The 26,459-nt window shown below is 55.7% G+C and overlaps 1 protein-coding gene across 3 annotated transcripts; it reads left to right on the top strand.

Moving 5' to 3' along the window:
• Positions 1–2,566: 2,566 nt before the first annotated feature.
• Positions 2,567–26,013, top strand: PDXK (pyridoxal kinase). 3 transcript variants are annotated; one of them, XM_075334818.1, is made up of 11 exons: positions 2,568–2,736; positions 13,393–13,447; positions 13,522–13,626; positions 14,190–14,273; positions 18,767–18,813; positions 19,869–19,954; positions 23,302–23,347; positions 23,419–23,530; positions 23,937–24,073; positions 24,612–24,721; positions 24,833–26,013. In XM_075334818.1, the coding sequence occupies exons 1-11, from the start codon at positions 2,638–2,640 to the stop codon at positions 24,906–24,908; spliced, it is 957 nt and encodes a 318-aa protein (XP_075190933.1). In that variant the 5' UTR covers positions 2,568–2,637; the 3' UTR covers positions 24,909–26,013. The 3 variants fall into 3 exon arrangements, with proteins under 3 accessions (XP_075190936.1, XP_075190933.1, XP_075190935.1); XM_075334820.1 differs by having other exon boundaries at positions 2,569–2,736; positions 24,612–24,678; XM_075334821.1 differs by lacking the exon at positions 14,190–14,273 and having other exon boundaries at positions 2,567–2,736.
• The last annotated feature ends 446 nt before the right edge of the window (positions 26,014–26,459 follow it).

Genomic DNA, 26,459 nt, shown 5'->3' with positions numbered 1-26,459 from the left:
CTGTGTATATTGCAGGGTGATATCTCTGTATATTGCAGGGTGCTATCTCTGTATACTGCAGGGTGATATCTCTGTATATTGCAGGGTGATATCTGTGTATACTGCAGGGTGATATCTGTGTATACTGCAGGGTGATATCTCTGTATACTGCAGGGTGATATCTGTGTATACTGCAGGGTGATATCTCTGTATACTGCAGGGTGATATCTGTGTATACTGCAGGGTGATATCTCTGTATACTGCAGGGTGATATCTCTGTATACTGCAGGGAGATATCTGTGTATACTGCAGGGTGATATCTGTGTATACTGCAGGGTGATATCTGTGTATACTGCAGGGTGATATCTGTGTATACTGCAGGGTGATATCTGTGTATACTGCAGGGTGATATCTGTGTATACTGCAGGGTGATATCTGTGTATACTGCAGGGTGATATCTCTGTATACTGCAGGGTGATATCTGTGTATACTGCAGGGTGATATCTCTGTATATTGCAGGGTGATATCTGTGTATACTGCAGGGTGATATCTCTGTATACTGCAGGGTGATATCTGTGTATACTGCAGGGTGATATCTGTATATTGCAGGGTGATATCTGTGTATACTGCAGGGTGATATCTGTGTATACTGCAGGGTGATATCTGTGTATACTGCAGGGTGATATCTCTGTATACTGCAGGGTGATATCTCTGTATATTGCAGGGTGATATCTGTGTATACTGCAGGGTGATATCTCTGTATACTGCAGGGTGATATCTGTGTATACTGCAGGGTGATATCTGTATATTGCAGGGTGATATCTGTGTATATTGCAGGGTGATATCTCTGTATACTGCAGGGTGATATCTGTGTATATTGCAGGGTGATATCTGTGTATACTGCAGGGTGATATCTGTATACTGCAGGGTGATATCTGTGTATACTGCAGGGTGATATCTGTGTATACTGCAGGGTGATATCTCTGTATATTGCAGGGTGATATCTGTGTATACTGCAGGGTGATATCTCTGTATATTGCAGGGTGATATCTGTGTATACTGCAGGGTGATATCTGTGTATACTGCAGGGTGATATCTGTGTATACTGCAGGGTGATATCTGTGTATACTGCAGGGTGATATCTCTGTATACTGCAGGGTGATATCTGTGTATACTGCAGGGTGATATCTCTGTATATTGCAGGGTGATATCTGTGTATACTGCAGGGTGATATCTCTGTATACTGCAGGGTGATATCTGTGTATACTGCAGGGTGATATCTCTGTATATTGCAGGGTGATATCTGTGTATACTGCAGGGTGATATCTGTGTATACTGCAGGGTGATATCTGTGTATACTGCAGGGTGATATCTGTGTATACTGCAGGGTGATATCTCTGTATACTGCAGGGTGATATCTGTGTATACTGCAGGGTGATATCTCTGTATATTGCAGGGTGATATCTGTGTATACTGCAGGGAGATATCTGTGTATACTGCAGGGTGATATCTGTGTATACTGCAGGGTGCTATCTCTGTATACTGCAGGGAGATATCTGTGTATACTGCAGGGAGATATCTGTGTATACTGCAGGGTGATATCTGTGTATACTGCAGGGTGATATCTGTGTATACTGCAGGGTGATATCTCTGTATACTGCAGGGTGATATCTGTGTATACTGCAGGGTGATATCTCTGTATATTGCAGGGTGATATCTGTGTATACTGCAGGGTGATATCTGTGTATACTGCAGGGTGATATCTGTGTATACTGCAGGGTGATATCTGTGTATACTGCAGGGTGATATCTCTGTATACTGCAGGGTGATATCTGTGTATACTGCAGGGTGATATCTCTGTATATTGCAGGGTGATATCTGTGTATACTGCAGGGAGATATCTGTGTATACTGCAGGGTGATATCTGTGTATACTGCAGGGTGATATCTGTGTATACTGCAGGGAGATATCTGTGTATACTGCAGGGAGATATCTGTGTATACTGCAGGGTGATATCTGTGTATACTGCAGGGTGATATCTGTATATTGCAGGGTGATATCTGTGTATACTGCAGGGTGATATCTCTGTATACTGCAGGGTGATATCTGTGTATACTGCAGGGTGATATCTCTGTATATTGCAGGGTGATATCTGTGTATACTGCAGGGTGATATCTGTGTATACTGCAGGGTGATATCTGTGTATACTGCAGGGTGATATCTGTGTATACTGCAGGGTGATATCTCTGTATACTGCAGGGTGATATCTGTGTATACTGCAGGGTGATATCTCTGTATATTGCAGGGTGATATCTGTGTATACTGCAGGGTGATATCTGTGTATACTGCAGGGTGATATCTGTGTATACTGCAGGGTGATATCTGTGTATACTGCAGGGAGATATCTGTGTATACTGCAGGGAGATATCTGTGTATACTGCAGGGTGATATCTGTGTATACTGCAGGGTGATATCTGTATATTGCAGGGTGCTATCTCTGTATACTGCAGGGTGATGTCCCCTCTCTCTCCCCGTACACGGTCATGTCTCCGGTCCGTCTTCCGCCTCCTCCGCCCCCGGTTCTTCTCCGCCTCTTCCCCGGTCCCTCCTCCTCAGCTCCGGTTCTTCCTGTCCTCGCAGCCTCTGCCGTTTGCGGTCATGGAGGAACCTGCGGCCCCTGAGTGTCGGGTCCTCTCCATCCAGAGTCACGTCGTCCGGGGATATGTGGGCAACAAGGCGGCCTCCTTCCCTCTGCAGGTACCGGAGACCCGGGAGCGGACACCGGGGCACAGAATGGAGGGACGAGGGGGGGACGGAAGGGGCGCGTGGGGGGGACTTGAGGGAGACATGGGAGGGACGTTGGGGTGGAGGGTTCAGACTTAGGGGTCACAGGTGGGAGGGATGTGAGGGTGATCACAATGATCGGAGAGATTGGAGCGACTGAAGGGATGTGAGGGTGACCCGAGCGATTTGGGGCGACTGAAGAGACATGAGGGTGACCCGAGCGATTTGGGGCGACTGAAGAGACATGAGGGTGACCCCAGCGATTTGGGGCGACTGAAGGGACGTGAGGGTGACCCCAGCGATTTGAAGCGACTGAAGAGACATGAGGGTGACCCCAGCGATTTGAAGCGACTGAAGAGACATGAGGGTGACCCGAGCGATTTGGGGCGACTGAAGGGACGTGAGGGTGACCCCAGCAATTTGGGGCGACTGAAGAGACATGAGGGTGACCCGAGCGATTTGAGGCGACTGAAGAGACAAGAGGGTGACCCCAGCAATTTGGGGCGACTGAAGGGACGTGAGGGTGACCCCAGCAATTTGGGGCGACTGAAGGGACTTGAGGGTGACCCCAGCGATTTGGGGCGACTGAAGGGATGTGATGGTGACCTGAGCGATTTGGGGCGACTGAAAGGACGTGAGGGTGACCCGAGAGATTTGGGGCGACTGAAAGGACGTGAGGGTGACCCGAGAGATTTGGGGCGACTGAAGGGACGTGACTGGAGGGACTTGGGGGTGACCAGAGCGATTGGCGTGACGAATGATGTGGGAATAAAGAGAAGGACATGGTGACGGGAGCGACGTGGGAGGGACATGGTGACGAGGGATTGGGGTGACGGGAGCGACGTGGGAGGGACATGGTGACGAGGGATTGGGGTGACGGGAGCGACGTGGGAGGGACATGGTGACGAGGGATTGGGGTGACGGGAGCGACGTGGGAGGGACATGGTGACGAGGGATTGGGGTGACGGGAGCGACGTGGGAGGGACATGGTGACGAGAGGGATTGGGGTGACGGGAGCGACGTGGGAGGGACATGGTGACGAGAGGGATTGGGGTGACGGGAGCGACGTGGGAGGGACATGGTGACGAGAGGGATTGGGGTGACGGGAGCGACGTGGGAGGGACATGGTGACGAGAGGGATTGGGGTGACGGGAGCGACGTGGGAGGGACATGGTGACGAGAGGGATTGGGGTGACGGGAGCGACGTGGGAGGGACATGGTGACGAGAGGGATTGGGGTGACGGGAGCGACGTGGGAGGGACATGGTGACGAGAGGGATTGGGGTGACGGGAGCGACGTGGGAGGGACATGGTGACGAGGGATTGGGGTGACGGGAGCGACGTGGGAGGGACATGGTGACGAGGGATTGGGGTGACGGGAGCGACGTGGGAGGGACATGGTGACGAGAGGGATTGGGGTGACGGGAGCGACGTGGGAGGGACATGGTGACGAGAGGGATTGGGGTGACGGGAGCGACGTGGGAGGGACATGGTGACGAGAGGGATTGGGGTGACGGGAGCGACGTGGGAGGGACATGGTGACGAGAGGGATTGGGGTGACGGGAGCGACGTGGGAGGGACATGGTGACGAGAGGGATTGGGGTGACGGGAGCGACGTGGGAGGGACATGGTGACGAGAGGGATTGGGGTGACGGGAGCGACGTGGGAGGGACATGGTGACGAGAGGGATTGGGGTGACGGGAGCGACGTGGGAGGGACATGGTGACGAGAGGGATTGGGGTGACGGGAGCGACGTGGGAGGGACATGGTGACGAGAGGGATTGGGGTGACGGGAGCGACGTGGGAGGGACATGGTGACGAGAGGGATTGGGGTGACGGGAGCGACGTGGGAGGGACATGGTGACGAGAGGGATTGGGGTGACGGGAGCGACGTGGGAGGGACATGGTGACGAGAGGGATTGGGGTGACGGGAGCGACGTGGGAGGGACATGGTGACGAGAGGGATTGGGGTGACGGGAGCGACGTGGGAGGGACATGGTGACGAGAGGGATTGGGGTGACGGGAGCGACGTGGGAGGGACATGGTGACGAGAGGGATTGGGGTGACGGGAGCGACGTGGGAGGGACATGGTGACGAGAGGGATTGGGGTGACGGGAGCGACGTGGGAGGGACATGGTGACGAGAGGGATTGGGGTGACGGGAGCGACGTGGGAGGGACATGGTGACGAGAGGGATTGGGGTGACGGGAGCGACGTGGGAGGGACATGGTGACGAGAGGGATTGGGGTGACGGGAGCGACGTGGGAGGGACATGGTGACGAGAGGGATTGGGGTGACGGGAGCGACGTGGGAGGGACATGGTGACGAGAGGGATTTGGGTGACGGGAGCGACGTGGGAGGGACATGGTGACGGGAGCGACGTGGGAGGGACATGGTGACGAGAGGGATTGGGGTGACGGGAGCGACGTGGGAGGGACATGGTGACGAGAGGGATTGGGGTGACGGGAGCGACGTGGGAGGGACATGGAGACGAGAGGGATTGGGGTGACGGGAGCGACGTGGGAGGGACATGGTGACGAGGGATGGGAAGAGTGACGGGATCCGGTGGGAGGGACATGGTGACGAGAGGGATGGGAAGAGTGACGGGATCCGGTGGGAGGGACGTGGTTGTGACGGAAGCAATGTTGAGGTTGAGGAGCATGTGACGTTGGTGACGGGATCAATGCACATACAGATGCGTAAGTTGCTGAGTAAATGTGTGTGGAGGGCGCAATAATGTGCGGATAACTGTAGGACTAGAGAGGCTGCCTCTGTGCACTGGCTTACCCCCCTGTCCCCTATTTCTGTGGTTGGCACCCCCCCCGCACCTTTGTACTATCATTGCTATTGTGCGCTGTTCCATCCTCTTTCTCGCAGGTTGTGGTCATCACAACTTTCCTTTCCCACCCTTTCTCATTGGCTGTGGTAGTCACCACCTTCTCCCCCCCCCCTTTCTCGCTAGCTGGAATCGGATTGCCTCTTCCTTCACCCCCCACCCTTCCTTCACCCCTGGTTGTGCTCGGCGCCTCCTTCGCTCCTCATCCCCGCTGGCCGTGGTCGGCCCCCTCCTCCCTGCTGGCCGTGCTTGGCCCCCCTCTTTCTCCCCTCGTCCCTGCTGGCCGTGCTTGGCCCCCTCTTTCTCCCCTCGTCCCCGCTGGCCGTGGTCGGCCCCCTCCTTCTCCCCTCATCCTTGCTGGCCGTGGTCGGCCGCCTCCTTCTCCCCTCGTCCCCGCTGGCCGTGGTCGGCCGCCTCCTTCTCCCCTCGTCCCCGCTGGCCGTGGTCGGCCGCCTCCTTCTCCCCTCGTCCCCGCTGGCCGTGGTCGGCCGCCTCCTTCTCCCCTCGTCCCCGCTGGCCGTGGTCGGCCGCCTCCTTCTCCCCTCGTCCCCGCTGGCCGTGGTCGGCCGCCTCCTTCTCCCCTCGTCCCCGCTGGCCGTGGTCGGCCGCCTCCTTCTCCCTAGTCACCACCTCCCCCCCCTCCTCCCCCCTCTTTCTCGCAAGCTGTAATCGGATTTCCTCTTCCTTCACCCCTGGATGTGCTCGGCGCCTCCTTCTCCCCTCATCCCCGCTGACCGTGAACGTCCCCCTCCTCCCCTCGTCCCTGCTGGCCGTGGTCGGCCCCCTCCTTCCCTCGTCCCCGCTGCCCGTGGTCGGCCCCCTCCTTCCCTCTCTCTTCCTGCTGGCTGCGGTCAGCCCCCCCATTACTTCACCTTTCCCTCTGGTTGTGATCATCCGCCACCTACCTTTCCTTTTTCCGCTGGCTGTGATCGGCTGCCCCCTTCCTTCCCCTTTTAATCTGGTTGTGATCGGCCGCCCCTTCCTTTCCCTCTAGTTGTGATCGGCCGCCCCTTTCTTTCCCTTTCCCTCTGGTTGTGATCGGCCGACCCTTCCTTTCCCTCTGGTTGTGATCGGCCGACCCTTCCTTTCCCTCTGGTTGTGATCGGCCGACCCTTCCTTTCCCTCTGGTTGTAATCGGCCGCCACCTACCTTTCCTTTTTCTGCTGGCTTTGATCGTCCGCCCCTTCCTTCCCATTTTAATCTGGTTGTGATTGGCCACCCCTTCCTTCCCTTTCCCTCCGGTTGTGATCGGCCGCACCTATCTTCCCCTTTTCCTCCGGTTGTGATCGGCCGCCCCTACCTTCCCCTTTCCCTCCTGTTGTGATTGTCCGCCACCTACCTTTCCCTTTCCCTCTAGTTGTGATCTGATGTCCCTGTCTTCCCCTTTCCCTCTGTTTGTGATCTGCCACCCCTACCTTTCCCTTTCCCTCTGGTTGTGATCGTCCGCCACCTACCTTTCCTTTTTCTGCTGGCTTTGATCGGCCGCCCCTTCCTTCCCCTTTTTCTCTGGTTGTGATCGGCCGCCCCTCCCTTCCCGTTTTCCTCTGGTTGTGATCGGCCGCCCCTTCCTTTCCCTTTCCCTATGGTTGTGATCGGCCGCCCCTTCCTTTCCCTTTCCCTATGGTTGTGATCGGCCGCCCCTTCCTTTCCCTTTCCCTATGGTTGTGATCGGCCGCCCCTTCCCTCCCCTTTCCCTCTGGTTGTGATCTGCCACCTACCTTTCCTTTTTCTGCTGGCTGTGATCGGCCACCCCTTCCTTCCCCTTTTAATCTGGTTGTGATCGGCCGCCCCTTCCTTTCCCTCTGGTTGTGATCGGCCGCCCTTTCCTTTCCTTTCCTTTTTCCTCTGGCTGTGGTAGGCCGCCCCCTTCCCTCTCTCTTTCTGTTGGCTGTGGTCGGCTGCCCTTCCTTCCCCTTTCCCTCTGGTTGTGCTCTACCACCCCTTCTTTCCCCTTTACCTCTGTTTGTGATCGTCCGCCACCTACCTTTCCTTTTTCTGCTGGCTGTGATCGGCCGCCCCTTCCTTTCCCTTTCCCTCTGGTTGTGATCGGCCGCCTCTTCCTTTCCCTTTCCCTCTGGTTGTGACCGGCCGCCCCTTCCTTTCCCTCTGGTTGTGATCGGCTGCCCCTTCCTTTCCCTTTCCCTCTGGTTGTGATCGGCCGCCTCTTCCTTTCCCTTTCCCTCTGGTTGTGACCGGCCGCCCCTTCCTTTCCCTCTGGTTGTGATCGGCCGCCCCTTCCTTTCCCTCTGGTTGTGATCGGCTGCCCCTTCCTTCCCCTCTGGTTGTGATCGGCCGACCCTTCCTTTCCCTCTGGTTGTGATCGGCCGACCCTTCCTTCCCTTTCCCTCTGGTTGTGATCGGCCGCCTCTTCCTTTCCCTTTCCCTTTCCCTCTGGTTGTGCTCTGATGTCCCTGTCTTCCCCTTTCCCTCTGGTTGTGATCAGCCACCCCTTCTTTCCCCTTTACCTCTGTTTGTTATTGTCCGCCACCTACCTTTCCTTTTTCTGCTGGCTGTGATCGGCCGCCCCTTCCTTTCCCTTTCCCTCTGGTTGTGATCGGCCGCCTCTTCCTTTCCCTTTCCCTCTGGTTGTGCTCTGATGTCCCTGTCTTCCCCTTTCCCTCTGGTTGTGATCAGCCACCCCTTCCTTTCCCTTTCCCTTTCCCTCTGGTTTTGATCGTCTGCCACCTACCTTTCCTTTTTCCGCTGGCTGTGGTAGGCCGCCCCCTTTCTTCCCCTTTTTAATCTGGTTGTTATCGGCTGCCCCTTCCTTTCCCTCTGGTTGTGATCGGCCGCCCCTTCCTTCCCCTTTCCCTCTGGTTGTGATCGGCCGCCCCTTCCTTCCCCTTTCCCTCTGGTTGTGATCGTCCGCCACCTACCTTTTCCTTTTTCCGCTGGCTGTGATCGGCCGCCCATTCCTTCCCTTTCCCTCTGGTTGTGATCGGCCGCCTCTTCCTTTCCCTTTCCCTCTGGTTGTGATCGGCCGCCCCTTCCTTTCCCTCTGGTTGTGATCGGCCGCCCCTTCCTTTCCTTTTTTCGCTGGCTGTGGTAGGCCGCCCCCTTCCCTCTCTCTTCCTGTTGGCTGTGGTCGGCTGCCCTTCCTTCCCCTTTCCCTCTGGTTGTGATCGGCCGCCCCTTCCTTCCCCTTTCCCTCTGGTTGTGATCGGCCGCCCCTTCCTTCCCCTTTCCCTCTGGTTGTGATCGTCCGCCACCTACCTTTTCCTTTTTCCGCTGGCTGTGATCGGCCGCCCATTCCTTCCCTTTCCCTCTGGTTGTGATCGGCCGCCTCTTCCTTTCCCTTTCCCTCTGGTTGTGATCGGCCGCCCCTTCCTTTCCCTCTGGTTGTGATCGGCCGCCCCTTCCTTTCCTTTTTTCGCTGGCTGTGGTAGGCCGCCCCCTTCCCTCTCTCTTCCTGTTGGCTGTGGTCGGCTGCCCTTCCTTCCCCTTTCCCTCTGGTTGTGATCGGCCGCCCCTTCCTTCCCCTTTCCCTCTGGTTGTGATCGGCCGCCTCTTCCTTTCCCTTTCCCTCTGGTTGTATCTGCCACCCCTTCCTTCCCCTTTCCCTCTGGTTGTGATCTGCCACCCCTTCCTTCCCCTTTCCCTCTGGCTGTGATCTGCCACTCCTTCCTTCCTCTTTCCCTCTGGTTGTGATCGGCCGCCCCTTCCCCTCTGGTTGTGATCGGCCGCCCCTTCCCCTTTCCCTCTGGTTGTGATCGGCCGCCCCTTCCCCTTTCCCTCTGGTTGTGATCGGCCGCCCCTTCCCCTTTCCCTCTGGTTGTGATCGGCCGCCCCTTCCCCTTTCCCTCTGGTTGTGATCGGCCGCCCCTACCTTTCCTTTTTCCGCTGGCTGTGGTAGGCCGCCCCCTTCCTTCTCTCTTTCTGTTGGCTGTGATCGGCTGCCCCTTCCTTCCCCTCTGGTTGTGATCGGCCACCCCTTCCTTTCCCTCTGGTTGTGATCGGCCACCCCTTCCTTTCCCTCTGGTTGTGATCGGCCACCCCTTCCTTCCCCTCTGGTTGTGATCGGCCACCTCTTCCTTTCCCTCTGGTTGTGATTGGCCAACCCTTCCTTTCCCTCGGGTTGTGATCGGCCACCCCTTCCTTTCCCTCTGGTTGTGATCGGCCACCCCTTCCTTTCCCTCTGGTTGTGATCGGCCGCCCCTTCCTTCCCCTTTTGGTTGTGATCTGCCACCCCTTCCTTCCCCTTTCCCTCTGGTTGTGATCGTCCGCCCCTTCCTTCCCCTTTCCTTCTGGTTGTGATCATCCGCCACCTACCTTTCCTTTTTCCGCTGGCTGTGATCGGCCGCCACCTACCTTTCCTTTTATTCGCTGGCTGTGATCGGCCGCCCCTTCCTTCCCTTTTCCCTCTGTTTGTGATCGGCCGCCCCTTCCCCTTTCCCTCTGGTTGTGATCGGCCGCCCCTTCCCCTTTCCCTCTGGTTGTGATCGGCCGCCCCTTCCTTCCCCTTTCCCTCTGGTTGTGATCGGCCGTCCCTTCCTTCCCCTTTCCCTCTGGTTGTGATCGGCCGCCCCTTCCCCTTTCCCTCTGGTTGTGACAGGCCGCCCCTTCCTTCCCCTTTCCCTCTGGTTGCGATCGGCCGCCCCTACCTTTCCTTTTTCCGCTGGCTGTGGTAGGCCGCCCCTACCTTTCCTTTTTCCGCTGGCTGTGGTAGGCTGCCCCCTTCCCTCTCTCTTCCTGTTGGCTGTGGTAGGCCGCCCCTACCTTTCCTTTTTCCGCTGGCTGTGGTAGGCCGCCCCCTTCCCTCTCTCTTCCTGTTGGCTGTGGTTGGCCGCCCCTACCTTTCCTTTTTCCGCTGGCTGTGGTAGGCCGCCCCCCTTCCCTCTCTCTTCCTGTTGGCTGTGGTTGGCCGCCCCTACCTTTCCTTTTTCCGCTGGCTGTGGTAGGCCGCCCCCTTCCCTCTCTCTTCCTGTTGGCTGTGGTTGGCCGCCCCTACCTTTCCTTTTTCCGCTGGCTGTGGTAGGCCGCCCCCTTCTCTTTCTCTTCCTGTTGGCTGTGGTTGGCCGCCCCTACCTTTCCTTTTTCCGCTGGCTGTGGTAGGCCGCCCCCTTCCCTCTCTCTTCCTGTTGGCTGTGGTTGGCCGCCCCTACCTTTCCTTTTTCCGCTGGCTGTGGTAGGCCGCCCCCTTCCCTCTCTCTTCCTGTTGGCTGTGGTTGGCCGCCCCTACCTTTCCTTTTTCCGCTGGCTGTGGTAGACCGCCCCCTTCCCTCTCTCTTCCTGTTGGCTGTGGTTGGCCGCCCCTACCTTTCCTTTTTCCGCTGGCTGTGGTAGGCCGCCCCCTTCTCTCTCTCTTCCTGTTGGCTGTGGTTGGCCGCCCCTACCTTTCCTTTTTCCGCTGGCTGTGGTAGGCCGCCCCCTTCTCTCTCTCTTCCTGTTGGCTGTGATCGGCCGCCCCTTCCTTCCCCTTTCCCTCTGGTTGTGATCGTCCGCCACCTACCTTTTCCTTTTTCCGCTGGCTGTGATCGGCCGCCCATTCCTTCCCTTTCCCTCTGGTTGTGATCGGCCGCCTCTTCCTTTCCCTTTCCCTCTGGTTGTGATCGGCCGCCCCTTCCTTTCCCTCTGGTTGTGATCGGCCGCCCCTTCCTTTCCTTTTTTCGCTGGCTGTGGTAGGCCGCCCCCTTCCCTCTCTCTTCCTGTTGGCTGTGGTCGGCTGCCCTTCCTTCCCCTTTCCCTCTGGTTGTGATCGGCCGCCCCTTCCTTCCCCTTTCCCTCTGGTTGTGATCGGCCGCCTCTTCCTTTCCCTTTCCCTCTGGTTGTATCTGCCACCCCTTCCTTCCCCTTTCCCTCTGGTTGTGATCTGCCACCCCTTCCTTCCCCTTTCCCTCTGGCTGTGATCTGCCACTCCTTCCTTCCTCTTTCCCTCTGGTTGTGATCGGCCGCCCCTTCCCCTCTGGTTGTGATCGGCCGCCCCTTCCCCTTTCCCTCTGGTTGTGATCGGCCGCCCCTTCCCCTTTCCCTCTGGTTGTGATCGGCCGCCCCTTCCCCTTTCCCTCTGGTTGTGATCGGCCGCCCCTTCCCCTTTCCCTCTGGTTGTGATCGGCCGCCCCTTCCCCTTTCCCTCTGGTTGTGATCGGCCGCCCCTACCTTTCCTTTTTCCGCTGGCTGTGGTAGGCCGCCCCCTTCCTTCTCTCTTTCTGTTGGCTGTGATCGGCTGCCCCTTCCTTCCCCTCTGGTTGTGATCGGCCACCCCTTCCTTTCCCTCTGGTTGTGATCGGCCACCCCTTCCTTTCCCTCTGGTTGTGATCGGCCACCCCTTCCTTCCCCTCTGGTTGTGATCGGCCACCTCTTCCTTTCCCTCTGGTTGTGATTGGCCAACCCTTCCTTTCCCTCGGGTTGTGATCGGCCACCCCTTCCTTTCCCTCTGGTTGTGATCGGCCACCCCTTCCTTTCCCTCTGGTTGTGATCGGCCGCCCCTTCCTTCCCCTTTTGGTTGTGATCTGCCACCCCTTCCTTCCCCTTTCCCTCTGGTTGTGATCGGCCGCCCCTTCCTTCCCCTTTCCTTCTGGTTGTGATCATCCGCCACCTACCTTTCCTTTTTCCGCTGGCTGTGATCGGCCGCCACCTACCTTTCCTTTTATTCGCTGGCTGTGATCGGCCGCCCCTTCCTTCCCTTTTCCCTCTGTTTGTGATCGGCCGCCCCTTCCCCTTTCCCTCTGGTTGTGATCGGCCGCCCCTTCCCCTTTCCCTCTGGTTGTGATCGGCCGCCCCTTCCTTCCCCTTTCCCTCTGGTTGTGATCGGCCGTCCCTTCCTTCCCCTTTCCCTCTGGTTGTGATCGGCCGCCCCTTCCCCTTTCCCTCTGGTTGTGACAGGCCGCCCCTTCCTTCCCCTTTCCCTCTGGTTGCGATCGGCCGCCCCTACCTTTCCTTTTTCCGCTGGCTGTGGTAGGCCGCCCCTACCTTTCCTTTTTCCGCTGGCTGTGGTAGGCTGCCCCCTTCCCTCTCTCTTCCTGTTGGCTGTGGTAGGCCGCCCCTACCTTTCCTTTTTCCGCTGGCTGTGGTAGGCCGCCCCCTTCCCTCTCTCTTCCTGTTGGCTGTGGTTGGCCGCCCCTACCTTTCCTTTTTCCGCTGGCTGTGGTAGGCCGCCCCCTTCCCTCTCTCTTCCTGTTGGCTGTGGTTTGCCGCCCCTACCTTTCCTTTTTCCGCTGGCTGTGGTAGGCCGCCCCCTTCCCTCTCTCTTCCTGTTGGCTGTGGTTGGCCGCCCCTACCTTTCCTTTTTCCGCTGGCTGTGGTAGGCCGCCCCCTTCCCTCTCTCTTCCTGTTGGCTGTGGTTGGCCGCCCCTACCTTTCCTTTTTCCGCTGGCTGTGGTAGGCCGCCCCCTTCTCTTTCTCTTCCTGTTGGCTGTGGTTGGCCGCCCCTACCTTTCCTTTTTCCGCTGGCTGTGGTAGGCCGCCCCCTTCCCTCTCTCTTCCTGTTGGCTGTGGTTGGCCGCCCCTACCTTTCCTTTTTCCGCTGGCTGTGGTAGACCGCCCCCTTCCCTCTCTCTTCCTGTTGGCTGTGGTTGGCCGCCCCTACCTTTCCTTTTTCCGCTGGCTGTGGTAGGCCGCCCCCTTCTCTCTCTCTTCCTGTTGGCTGTGGTTGGCCGCCCCTACCTTTCCTTTTTCCGCTGGCTGTGGTCGGCCGCCCCCTCCTCAGCCTGTTGCTGGCCTACTCCATGTTTATTCTCTTGCTGTCGCTGGCTCCTTATCGCCTTTCTCATCCTTTGGTCTAGCTTGTCCCTTCCCTCTGGAAGCTGCGTACTTTCTCCTGCTTGCCCCTCTTTGATGCCTCCTTTTTTGCCTGCAGGTTTTGGGGTTTGAGGTGGACACTATAAATTCTGTGCAGTTCTCCAACCACACGGGTGAGTGCAATGTGATGAACGGACTCTTGGCGCTCTCTCCTCTCACTCACGGACATGTCTCTTCCCTGTTTCAGGATACACGCACTGGAAGGGGCAGGTACTAAATGCGGAAGAGCTTCAGGAGGTTTACGAGGGGCTGAGACTGAATGGGGTCACTCAGTATGACTATGTCCTGACAGGTGACCACGTAATGTGATCTGTGTGCACTCCACCAGACACGTCATGTATCGTCCTGTGATAAATGTGGGGTTCTGTGTCACGTGTCCGTCCCTGTGTGTGCAGTGTGCGCGTCCCGTGTGCCCTCCCCTGCGGGTGCAGTTTGCGCGTCCTGTGTGTCCTCCTCTGCAGGTGCCTTGTGCACATCCCGTGTGTCCGTCCCCTGTGGGTGCGGTGTTCCCCGTGTGTCCGTCCCCCGCGGGTGCGGTGTTCCCCGTGTGTCCGTCCCCCGCGGGTGCGGTGTTCCCCGTGTGTCCGTCCCCCGCGGGTGCGGTGTTCCCCGTGTGTCCGTCCCCCGCGGGTGCGGTGTTCCCCGTGTGTCCGTCCCCCGCGGGTGCGGTGTTCCCCGTGTGTCCGTCCCCCGCGGGTGCGGTGTTCCCCGTGTGTCCGTCCCCCGCGGGTGCGGTGTTCCCCGTGTGTCCGTCCCTCGCGGGTGTGGTGCACGCGTGTCCTGTTTTCGCTCTTCCGGTGTGCGCGCTTTCTCTCCGGGTGTATCGGTGGCACTGACACATTTCTCTGTGTGTAGGTTACACTCGTGACTCCTCATTTCTGGCCCGAGTCGTGGATATTGTCCAGGAACTGAAGCGTCAGAATCCACGACTGGTTTATGGTATAATGTTACTATATTAGTGATGTCATCACCAGGGGGCGGGGCTGTATATAAGAGGTGTGGCCTCATGTCTGATCACGTTATATCAGTGATGTCATCACCAGGGGGCGGGGCTGTATATAAGAGGTGTGGCCTCATGTCTGATCACGTTATATCAGTGATGTCATCACCAGGGGGTGGGGCTGACATTCTCACACTGGTTTTGGGGTGTACATGGTGATGTCATCATTGGGCGGGGTGTGTAATGTTAATTTTTCTCATCAAATAAAAACAAAATAAAATCCTAAGTTTTGTGAGTGCAGTTCTGTATAAGAGCTGTGGATTTGTGCCGCCTCCGTGGTCAGGACGCTGCTGCTGCTGCCGGCGGCGGTGGTATTGTGTCTCCCCATACAGCGAGATCAGTAAGGTGTCGCTGATGATGATCTATGCGGGGCGGAGGCGGAGGGTCGGGGCAGTGCGGGGACGCTGCACAGGTACTATAAACCGGCTGTGGATGATGGCCAGACCCCCGCTGTCCTCCGGGAGACCCCCCCCCACCTCCTGCTGTCCTCCGCCTGTACTATCAGCCGTTATACTGGAAGCAGCGCTGCTCCTCCGCTTCACGGCCCGCATGTGCAGAACGGAGGGAATTCTTGCAGGAGGTGGCAAACGAATCAAAGCAGCACACACGATGGCGGGGGAATACACAGTGACAGCACACACGATGGCGGGGGAATACACAGTTACAGCACACAGGATGGCGGGGAATACACAGTTACAGCACACACGATGGCGGGGAATACACAGTTACAGCACACACGATGGCGGGGAATACACAGTTACAGCACACACAATGGCGGGGGAATACACAGTGACAGCACACAGGATGGCGGGGAATACACAGTTACAGCACACAGGATGGCGGGGGAATACACAGTGACAGCACACAGGATGGCGGGGAATACACAGTTACAGCACACAGGATGGCGGGGAATACACAGTTACAGCACACACGATGGCGGGGAATACACAGTTACAGCACACACGATGGCGGGGAATACACAGTACAGCACACACGATGGCGGGGAATACACAGTTACAGCACACACAATGGCGGGGGAATACACAGTGACAGCACACAGGATGGCGGGGAATACACAGTTACAGCACACACGATGGCGGGGGAATACACAGTGACAGCACACACGATGGCGGGGGAATACACAGTGACAGCACACACGATGGCGGGGGAATACACAGTTACAGCACACACGATGGCGGGGAATACACTGTTACAGCACACACGATGGCGGGGAATACACAGTGACAGCACACACGATGGCGGGGAATACACAGTTATAGCACACATGGCGGGGAATACACAGTTACAGCACACACGATGGCGGGGGAATACACAGTTACAGCACACACGATGGCGGGGGAATACACAGTGACAGCACACACGATGGCGGGGAATACACAGTGACAGCACACACGATGGCGGGGAATACACAGTGACAGCACACACGATGGCGGGGGAATACACAGTGACAGCACACACGATGGCGGGGAATACACAGTGACAGCACACACGATGGCGGGGAATACACAGTGACAGCACACACGATGGCGGGGAATACACAGTGACAGCACACACGATGGCGGGGGAATACACAGTGACAGCACACACGATGGCGGGGGAATACACAGTTACAGCACACACGATGGCGGGGGAATACACAGTTACAGCACACAGGATGGCGGGGAATACACAGTTACAGCACACACGATGGCGGGGAATACACAGTTACAGCACACACGATGGCGGGGAATACACAGTTACAGCACACACAATGGCGGGGGAATACACAGTGACAGCACACAGGATGGCGGGGAATACACAGTTACAGCACACAGGATGGCGGGGGAATACACAGTGACAGCACACAGGATGGCGGGGAATACACAGTTACAGCACACACGATGGCGGGGGAATGCACAGTTACAGCACACACGATGGCAGGGAATACACAGTTACAGCACACACGATGGCGGGGGAATACACCGTTACAGCACACAGGATGGCGGGGAATACACACTTACAGCACACACGATGGCGGGGAATACACCGTTACAGCACACACGATGGCGGGGAATACACAGTTATAGCACACATGGCGGGGAATACACAGTGACAGCACACACGATGACGGGGGAATACACAGTGACAGCACACACGATGGCGGGGGAATACACAGTGACAGCACACACGATGGCGGGGGAATACACAGTGACAGCACACACGATGGCGAGGAATACACAGTTATAGCACACATGATGGCGGGGAATACACAGTTACAGCACACACGATGGCGGGGGAATACACAGTTACAGTACACACGATGGCGGGGGAATACACAATACAGCACATACGATGGCGGGGAATACACAGTTACAGCACACACGATGGCGGGGGGAATACACAGTTACTGCACACACGATGGCGGGGGAATACACAGTTACTGCACACACGATGGCGAGGAATACACAGTTATAGCACACATGATGGCGGGGAATACACAGTTACAGCACACACGATGGTGGGGAATACACAGTGACAGGACACACGATGGCGGGGGAATACACAGTTACAGCACACACGATGGCGGGGGAATACACAGTTACAGCACACACGATGGCGGGGGAATACACAGTTACAGCACACACGATGGCGGGGGAATACACAGTTACAGCACACACGATGGCGGGGAATACACAGTTACAGCACACACGATGGCGGGGGAATACACAGTTACAGCACACACGATGGCGGGGAATACACAGTTACAGCACACACGATGGCGGGGAATACACAGTTAGAGCACACACGATGGCGGGGAATACACAGTTACAGCACACACGATGGCGGGGAATACACAGTTACAGCACACACGATGGCGGGGAATACACAGTACAGCACATACGATGGCGGGGGAATACACAGTACAGCACACACGATGGCGGGGAATACACAGTTACAGCACACACGATGGCGGGGAATACACAGTGACAGCACACACGATGGCGGGGGAATACACAGTGACAGCACACACGATGGCGGGGAATACACAGTTACAGCACACATGATGGCGGGGAATACACAGTTACAGCACACACGATGGCGGGGGAATACACAGTTACAGCACACACGATGGCGGAGGAATACACAGTTACAGCACACACGATGGCGGAGGAATACACAGTTACAGCACACACGATGGCGGGGGGAATACACAGTTACAGCACACACGATGGCGGGGGAATACACAGTTACAGCACACACGATGGCGGAGGAATACACAGTTACAGCACACACGATGGCGGGGGAATACACAGTTACAGAACACACGATGGCGGGGGAATACACAGTACAGCACATACGATGGCGGGGAATACACAGTTACAGCACACACGATGGCGGGGAATACACAGTTACAGCACACACGATGGCGGGGAATACACAGTGACAGCACACACTATCGCGGGGAATACACAGTGACAGCACACACGATGGCGGGGGAATACACAGTGACAGCACACACGATGGCGGGGGAATACACAGTTACAGCACACACTATGGCGGGGGAATACACAGTGACAGCACACACGATGGCGGGGAATACACAGTGACAGCACACACGATGGCGGGGGAATACACAGTTACAGCACACACGATGGCGGGGGAATACACAGTTACAGCACACACGATGGCGGGGGAATACACAGTGACAGCACACACGATGGCGGGGGAATACACAGTTACAGCACACACGATGGCGGGGAATACACAGTGACAGCACACACGATGGCGGGGGAATACACAGTTAGAGCACACACGATGGCGGGGAATACACAGTGACAGCACACACGATGGCGGGGGAATACACAGTTACAGCACACACGATGGCGGGGGAATACACAGTACAGCACATACGATGGCGGGGAATACACAGTTACAGCACACACGATGGTGGGGGAATACACAGTTACAGCACACACGATGGCGGGGGAATACACAGTTACAGCACATACGATGGCGGGGGAATACACAGTTACAGCACATACGATGGCGGGGGAATACACAGTTACAGCACACACGATGGCGGGGGAATACACAGTTACAGCACACACGATTGCGGGGGAATACACAGTTACAGCACACACGATGGCGGGGAATACACAGTTACAGCACACACGATGGCGGGGAATACACAGTGACAGCACACACGATGGCGGGGAATACACAGTGACAGCACACACGATGGCGGGGGAATACACAGTTACAGCACACACGATGGCGGGGGAATACACAGTTACAGTACACACATTGGAGGCAAGCACAATGGCAACAGAATACACCACACTGCTCCAGCACACGCCACTCCAGCCGATGGGATGACCCCTTTTATAAAGTGCAACATTAAAGGGTTAATCTCTCTCTATGTTTCCCGCAGTCTGTGATCCTGTGCTGGGAGATAAGTGGAACGGTGAAGGATCAATGGTGCGACCTCCATCATTGCTGATAAGTGCTGTGTACAGAACGCCCATTCCCTCGCAATGACTCCTCCCCCTGTGCCGTCCGCATCTCTCCTCTCACACGGACTCCTCCCCCTATACGTCCGCATCTCTCCTCTCACACGGACTCCTCCCCCTATACGTCCGCATCTCTCCTCTCACACTGACTCCTCCCCCTATACGTCTGCATCTCTCCTTTCACACGGACTCCTCCCCCTGTACCGTCCGCGTCTATTCACTGACTCCTTTCCCTTTGCTGTGACCCCCCCCCTCCCTATCAACTTGCTGTGACCTCCCTTTCCCCTCGCTGTGACCCCCCCCATTGCCTCGCTGTGACCCCCCCCATTTCCTCGCTGTGACCTCCCTTTCCCCACACTGTGACCTCCCTTTCCCCTTGCTGTGACCCCCCCCCCCCTTTCCCCACGGTGTGACCTCCCTTTCTCCACGCTGTGACCCCCCCCCCCCTTTCCCCACGGTGTGACCTCCCTTTCTCCACGCTGTGACCTCCCTTTCCCCACACTGTGACCTCCCTTTCCCCTTGCTGTGACCCCCCCCTCCCTTTCCCCACGGTGTGACCTCCCTTTCTCCACACTGTGACCTCCCTTTCCCCTTGCTGTGACCCCCCCCCCTCCCTTTCCCCACGGTGTGACCTCCCTTTCCCCACACTGTGACCTCCCTTTCCCCTTGCTGTGACCCCCCCCCTCCCTTTCCCCACGGTGTGACCTCCCTTTCCCCACACTGTGACCTCCCTTTCCCCTTGCTGTGACCCCCCCCTCCCTTTCCCCACGGTGTGACCTCCCTTTCCCCACACTGTGACCTCCCTTTCCCCTTGCTGTGACCCCCCCCTCCCTTTCCCCACGGTGTGACCTCCCTTTCCCCACGGTGTGACCTCCCTTTCCCCACGGTGTGACCTCCCTTTCCCCACGGTGTGACCTCCCTTTCTCCACGCTGTGACCTCCCTTTCTCCACGCTGTGACCTCCCTTTCTCCACGCTGTGACCTCCCTTTCCCCACACTGTGACCCCTCTCTTTCTCTTGTCAGTATGTCCCGGAGGAGCTTCTCCCGGTCTATAAAGATCTGGTGGTCCCGGTCGCTGATATCATCACTCCAAATCAATTTGAAGCGGAGTAAGTGCATATACCCTGTATGGACGAGCCGCGTGTCTGCTCCGGGGTTACCGGTATCGGTGTCGTTGTCCCCCGGCCGTCTGCAGTTGGTCTCCACACCAATACACCTCCCAAAAAACCTGCTGCAATTTGTGCTCCAGAGCTGAACTCCCTACAATTGGTGACATGAAATTAAGACCATGTCAGGAAGTTACAGGTCTCTGGTGGTAGCACTCTGCATGTTCCTCTGTGTCTGTCCTCTGTGGGGTAGAACGCCTGTGCTCTCGGGGTCCGCACTGGACGGCTCTGGTACATAAATCATCACAACAAAAGGAGGGATTCCGCTTTTTAATTGTGCAGCTAAATGGCAAACTTTGGCTACTGCCATTTTTTACCCAAATGTGCAGTGTGTTCTGTTTTAGCTTTTGTACATCTGTTCAGTGCCGGCAGCCTGGAGCAATCCCTGAACTGCAGCGTTCAGTGCCGGCAGCCTGGAGCAATCCCTGAACTGCAGCGTTCAGTGCCGGCAGCCTGGAGCAATCCCTGAACTGCAGCGTTCAGTGCCGGCAGCCTGGAGCAATCCCTGAACTGCTGCGTTCAGTGCCGGCAGCCTGGAGCAATCCCTGAACTGCTGCGTTCAGTGCCGGCAGCCTGGAGCAATCCCTGAACTGCTGCGTTCAGTGCCGGCAGCCTGGAGCAATCCCTGAACTGCAGCGTTCAGTGCCGGCAGCCTGGAGCAATCCCTGAACTGCAGCGTTCAGTGCCGGCAGCCTGGAGCAATCCCTGAACTGCAGCGTTCAGTGCCGGCAGCCTGGAGCAATCCCTGAACTGCAGCGTTCAGTGCCGGAAGCCTGGAGCAATCCCTGAACTGCTGCGTTCAGTGCCGGCAGCCTAGAGCAATCCCTGAACTGCAGCGTTCAGTGCCGGCAGCCTGGAGCAATCCCTGAACTGCAGCGTTCAGTGCCGGCAGCCTGGAGCAATCCCTGAACTGCTGCGTTCAGTGCCGGCAGCCTGGAGCAATCCCTGAACTGCTGCGTTCAGTGCCGGCAGCCTGGAGCAATCCCTGAACTGCTGCGTTCAGTGCCGGCAGCCTAGAGCAATCCCTGAACTGCTGCGTTCAGTGCCGGCAGCCTGGAGCAATCCCTGAACTGCAGCGTTCAGTGCCGGCAGCCTGGAGCAATCCCTGAACTGCTGCGTTCAGTGCCGGCAGCCTGGAGCAATCCCTGAACTGCTGCGTTCAGTGCCGGCAGCCTGGAGCAATCCCTGAACTGCTGCGTTCAGTGCCGGCAGCCTGGAGCAATCCCTGAACTGCTGCGTTCAGTGCCGGCAGCCTGGAGCAATCCCTGAACTGCTGCGTTCAGTGCCGGCAGCCTGGAGCAATCCCTGAACTGCAGCGTTCAGTGCCGGCAGCCTGGAGCAATCCCTGAACTGCTGCGTTCAGTGCCGGCAGCCTGGAGCAATCCCTGAACTGCAGCGTTCAGTGCCGGCAGCCTGGAGCAATCCCTGAACTGCAGCGATCAGTGCCGGCAGCCTGGAGCAATCCCTGAACTGCAGCGATCAGTGCCGGCAGCCTGGAGCAATCCCTGAACTGCTGCGTTCAGTGCCGGCAGCCTGGAGCAATCCCTGAACTGCTGCGTTCAGTGCCGGCAGCCTGGAGCAATCCCTGAACTGCTGCGTTCCGTGCCGGCAGCCTGGAGCAATCTGTGAACTGACCACAAATATAATGAAAGGAGGGTTACATACAGTCAAAAGCTAGAAAGATAGCTGGATGGATGGATAGCTGGATGGATGGATAGATAGATGAGAAAGACATATATAATGTCCCCCTGCATTTTGTAATCTTGCACCATTTAGTGACTTTCATATGACACTAAAGGGTGCTTAGCCTCGCACTTCGCCAAAAAATAAATTAAAAAAACGACATGGGGTTCCCCCTATTTTTTGTAGCCAGCTCGGGTAAAGCAGATGGCTGCAGCCTGCAGACCACAGCTGGCAGCTTCACCTTGGCTAATAATCCAAAACAGAGGACACCCCACACTGTTATTTTAAAGTAAATAAATAATTTAAAACAAAAAACGTGGGGTCCCCCCCCAAATTTGATCACCAGCCAAGGTAAAGCTGACAGCTGTGGTCTGGTATTCTCAGACTTTGAAGGTTCACGGTTATTGGACCCTCCCCAGCCTAAAAATAGCAGCCGGCAACCGCCGCAGAAGTGGCGCATCCATTAGATGTGCCAATTCTGGCGCTTTGCACCATCTTATTCCGTTGCCCTGGTGCGGTGGCAAATGGGGTAATATATGGGGTTGATACCAGCTGTGTAATGTCACCTGGCATCAAGCCCTGGGGTTAGGTATGTCACGGCGATATCACTAACCCAATCAGTAATAAAAAATAAACGACAAACAAATTTTTATTTGAAAAAATACTCCCCAACACATTACCTCTTTCACCAATTTATTGAAAAGAAAAAACAATCCGGGTCCGGCGTAATCCAATAAGGGGGGTCCCACGACGATCCATAGTCACTGTCCCAGTCAATGAAGAACAGAATGTTCCCTTGGCTGGGACCTGAGCTAACATCATTAGGTCAGGCCAGGTCACTGCAGGGCACAACAATCGCCGACGTCATGTGGTTAGCTAGGTACATTACCTGCGATGATGAACGCCCCTGAACTTGTGACGTCAGCGTTCAATGACTGCCGCTTTGTCACACAAAGTATCGCGGGTGGCCCGAGACTGTGACTAGTGAAGACATCACGAGGTTTCGTGAGACTTGATGTGAGAACGCGGTGGGCATGGAAGTCGGTGACAAGTGCTGATGTCAGGAGTACACTGCAGTGCGGGCAGACGCTGACAGTGCGGGCAGCTGCGGAGACACTGCAGTGCGGGCAGTCGTGGGGCTGGAGCGTGACACAGACTGCACGGGCACCCGACGGAGGTCACACTGAAGTGCTTCCGTGTGGCTTCCGGGGATTTTGCGGATCCATTGACTTCTCTTGAGTCACGGTCCGTTATCATGGAACAGAATAGGACATGTTCCATAATAACAGACCGGACATACGGCATCCGATGTGTTGTCTGTAGGATCGGATGCACACGGAAGTGCTTCTATGTGCCATCCGATCCTACACAAAAGACATTGAAAAGATGGTCCTGTCCGTGGATCCGCAAAAAAACTGACCAGGACAGACAGAACGGTCGTGTGAATGAGCCCTAACCTGTGTCTAGCTCGACTCGTACCCTTTTTCATTCTTAGTTTGTTGTGAAAAAGAGATTGGTTTGAACCAGAAATGCATTAATAAAAGCTCCCCCAACCTCCGCTGTGAGCATCATTCGTCAGTCCCCTGACCTTGTCCTCCGCTCCGCAGGTTGTTGACAGGCCGTAAGATCCACACTCAGCAGGAGGCTGTGCAGGTGAGCAGATCCCCTGGTGTCTTCACTGCTGGCCGCACTGCGCTGGGATTTACGCGTTTTATGTCTCTCAGGTCATGGACATGTTACATTCTCTGGGCCCAAGCACCGTGGTCATCACCAGCTCCGACCTTCCGGCATCACGAGGTCCTGATTTTCTCATTACGCTGGCGAGCCACAGACAAGGTAAGGACCTGGTGACTCCGTAGCTGCCCGTCCATTGCCACATCTCACAGCAGTTCTGCAATGAGTCAAAACACCTTGAACATTGATTTCCGCTCTATATTCCGCACATGTAAATCTTTCCTCCCTTCTGCTCCCTGTGAACGCGGTCCGTTGGTGAGTATCTCCTAGTCTATGTCTCCCCCATAGTCTCCTCTAATTACACCTCCTAGGTTCTACCTTTACAACAACCAACCAGTTCCTTCCTCCTAGTTATCCATTGTTTCTAGTACACGTTCCCCAATGAAGTCCACAACCTCTCACTTCAGCGACATCTGGTTTACATACCTTACACTGGCCGCTGCTCACGCAAGGGCTTTGGAACTGTATTTCTGCTGAACTCCCCCTGCTTGTTCTGCCTATTCTGCAGTGCGGGAGGACGGACAGATCCAGACACTGAGGATTTGCTTTGAACTACCCCGAGTTGACGCAGTGTTTGTGGGCACAGGAGATCTCTTTGCGGCTATGCTCTTGGCTTGGACTCACCTTCACCCCAACAACTTTAAGGTAATCTCTGCCGTGGTGGTGAAGTCAGTGACCGGGAGCACGTTGTGCAGTCCCAGTCCACATCTCTGGTATCGTCTTCCTGAGCTCCTGAGGTAGTTGAGATCTTGGGAATCTTCCCATGGCAGGAGGATGGACATTCCCCTATTCAAGTTGGAGCTCGTATTTTGGGTGGGGTCACACAAGTGTATTTTTGATCCAAGGGCTATCCATGATAAAAGAACAGAACTAAGACCAATGTAATTCATCGGGACTGGGCTGGCGAGTCGGTATTTCACCAAATCTGTGTTAAAAATATCATTGCATTAGATTCTTCCATAGGTCCAATGAAATCAGATGCCCAATAGAGCCACAGTACAACATCTGATTTTTACTGACCCGTAGCCGTCCTGTAACATAGGAATCAGTAAATGACAAGTGAGAAGTGTGAAAGTAGTGGTCCGAGATTCTGGATGAAGGTCTGCCGATGCTTTGTACTCTCGTATGACCTGAGACTTTCTGCGAGACCCTGGATTCTCCTGACTTCTTCCTCTGATTGCAGCTGGCGTGTGAGAAGACCGTCTCCGCGATGCAGCTTGTACTGCAGAGAACCATCACCAGTGCACGCAGTGAGTCCCGGGCAGAAGAAGGGTTGAGACGTCTGTGTGTGCAGTATGTGGACCCTCGACTAGAAATATAGGGGAAGGGGCCACAAGGGGAGCTGCATTTTTATCATTGATGTGAGGTGTGTGTGGAACATTTCTAATTGTTGTTTCTTTGCAGCTCTGGCTGGACCTGGGGTGAGACCATCATATCCTCAGCTGGAACTCAGGATGGTGCAGAGCAGAAAGGACATTGAGAACCCGGAGTTGATCATTCGGGGCACTGTGTTATAAAGCATGGTTACTAAAAAACCTCGGGACCAATGTAGAGACTCCAGTCCTCACCCACATTGAGACCCTGGGCCCCAGCACAGAGAGCAGTCCCTGGAACCAGAGGAGCACTGCCTACAGGAAGGGGCCACCTTCAGGCTCTCAGTACAGGAAGGGGCCACCTTCAGGCTCTCAGTACAGGAAGGGGCCACCTTCAGGCTCTCAGTGGTCCTCTCCAGCTTCACGGGGCCATCTTTTCTCTGTGCCAAACACTCACCAGCAACAAGCCAGAATCCATCCTGACAATACTGTCCCTCCCGCAGGGTTTTCTGCTCTCATGATTTTTGTTCCCCTTCTCGCACCCTTGTGTTAGGGGGACTGGTCCACGGATGATCAGGGTCTAATCTGTGCATTGTGATGCGGGATGTTTTAATCTGTTAGACCATGTTGATTTGTGGTTTTAACTGCACATAGGTAATAAAATAATTGTCTAGATGCTGACTACTGACCATAGGCTCCTCCACGGCTGAATCTCTGTGAGGGCGCCATAGAAGAAGCTGCAGACCCTGGTGACCTCCACGCCTCATCCATGTGTGTTGTGCTGCAGATGGAGCCGCTCCCTGCTGGGTAGATCTACATCTCCATGCTTCCATCGTCTCCATCTCTCCAGTCCTTGTCTTCCACCACAGTAACTTCTCCAGCACTTCACCTCTGTGCCCAGGCTCCTTACACTGTAATGCCCCTTACCTAGCGGCCATCCTTCTGTCTCGGGGAGTCGTGTGGACGTCTGATCACCCCATGCTTCTTTATGTTTGCTGCCTTCCCCTCTGTATAGCACAAGGTTTCCGCTGTCAGATTCTCAATCATGCTTCTGCCTGTATACTACCCCCTGACCGTTGTGACCTTCTTTTTCACTGTCTAGATTGATTATAATGTGCCTTTAAATTAACCCTTCCAGCTGCCCCAGCTTTTCTGTTCTCCACTGACCAATCAGAACTAAATCTGGAAACAAAATGTCTGTATCTTGTATGTGATCTGTGCAATATTCAACATGGCCACCCTGGTCCAATAAACTGCCACCCGCTGTTCTCACTGGCTGATCTTATTACATGGACCCCATCTTCTCCCCTCCCAATTGCCCTTCTTCTCAGACACCATGGATCTGCTGGGAAATTTGTGTTGATTCTTTGTTGTTTCCTTCTTGATGGTTCTTTGTAGATTTTCTTCACTTTTCCATGATCACTGGTAATTAATTTTGTGAGATCCTGGATTACAATGTTACATATTAACATTATAAAACTTTTCTGCCCCATGATACGTCAGTCACTAATGTCCTGGAGTAATGGACTGCAGCGGCATCGCCCGGGGTTATACAGTTAGGTCCATAAATCTTTGGACAGTGACACAATTTTTGCGAGTTGGGCTCTGCATGCCACCACATTGGATTTGAAATGAAACCTCTACAACAGAATTCAAGTGCAGATTGTAACGTTTAATTTGAAGGTTTGAACAAAAATATCTGATAGAAATTGTAGGAA

This window comes from Anomaloglossus baeobatrachus, chromosome 2, assembly GCF_048569485.1.
Source record: "Anomaloglossus baeobatrachus isolate aAnoBae1 chromosome 2, aAnoBae1.hap1, whole genome shotgun sequence".
NCBI lineage: Eukaryota > Metazoa > Chordata > Amphibia > Anura > Aromobatidae > Anomaloglossus > Anomaloglossus baeobatrachus.
The sequence above is the reverse complement of the archived record's forward strand: the minus strand, read 5'-3'. Positions and strand labels throughout refer to the sequence as shown.

Excerpts from the sequence above, each read along its gene's own strand:
- PDXK (XM_075334818.1), top strand. The coding sequence starts at position 2,638 with ATGGAGGAACCTGCGGCCCCTGAGTGTCGGGTCCTCTCCATCCAGAGT. Across the intron at positions 2,737-13,392 it reads CGGCCTCCTTCCCTCTGCAG|GTTTTGGGGTTTGAGGTGGA; the intron begins GTACCGGAGACC and ends TTTTGCCTGCAG. Across the intron at positions 18,814-19,868 it reads GGAACGGTGAAGGATCAATG|TATGTCCCGGAGGAGCTTCT; the intron begins GTGCGACCTCCA and ends TTCTCTTGTCAG.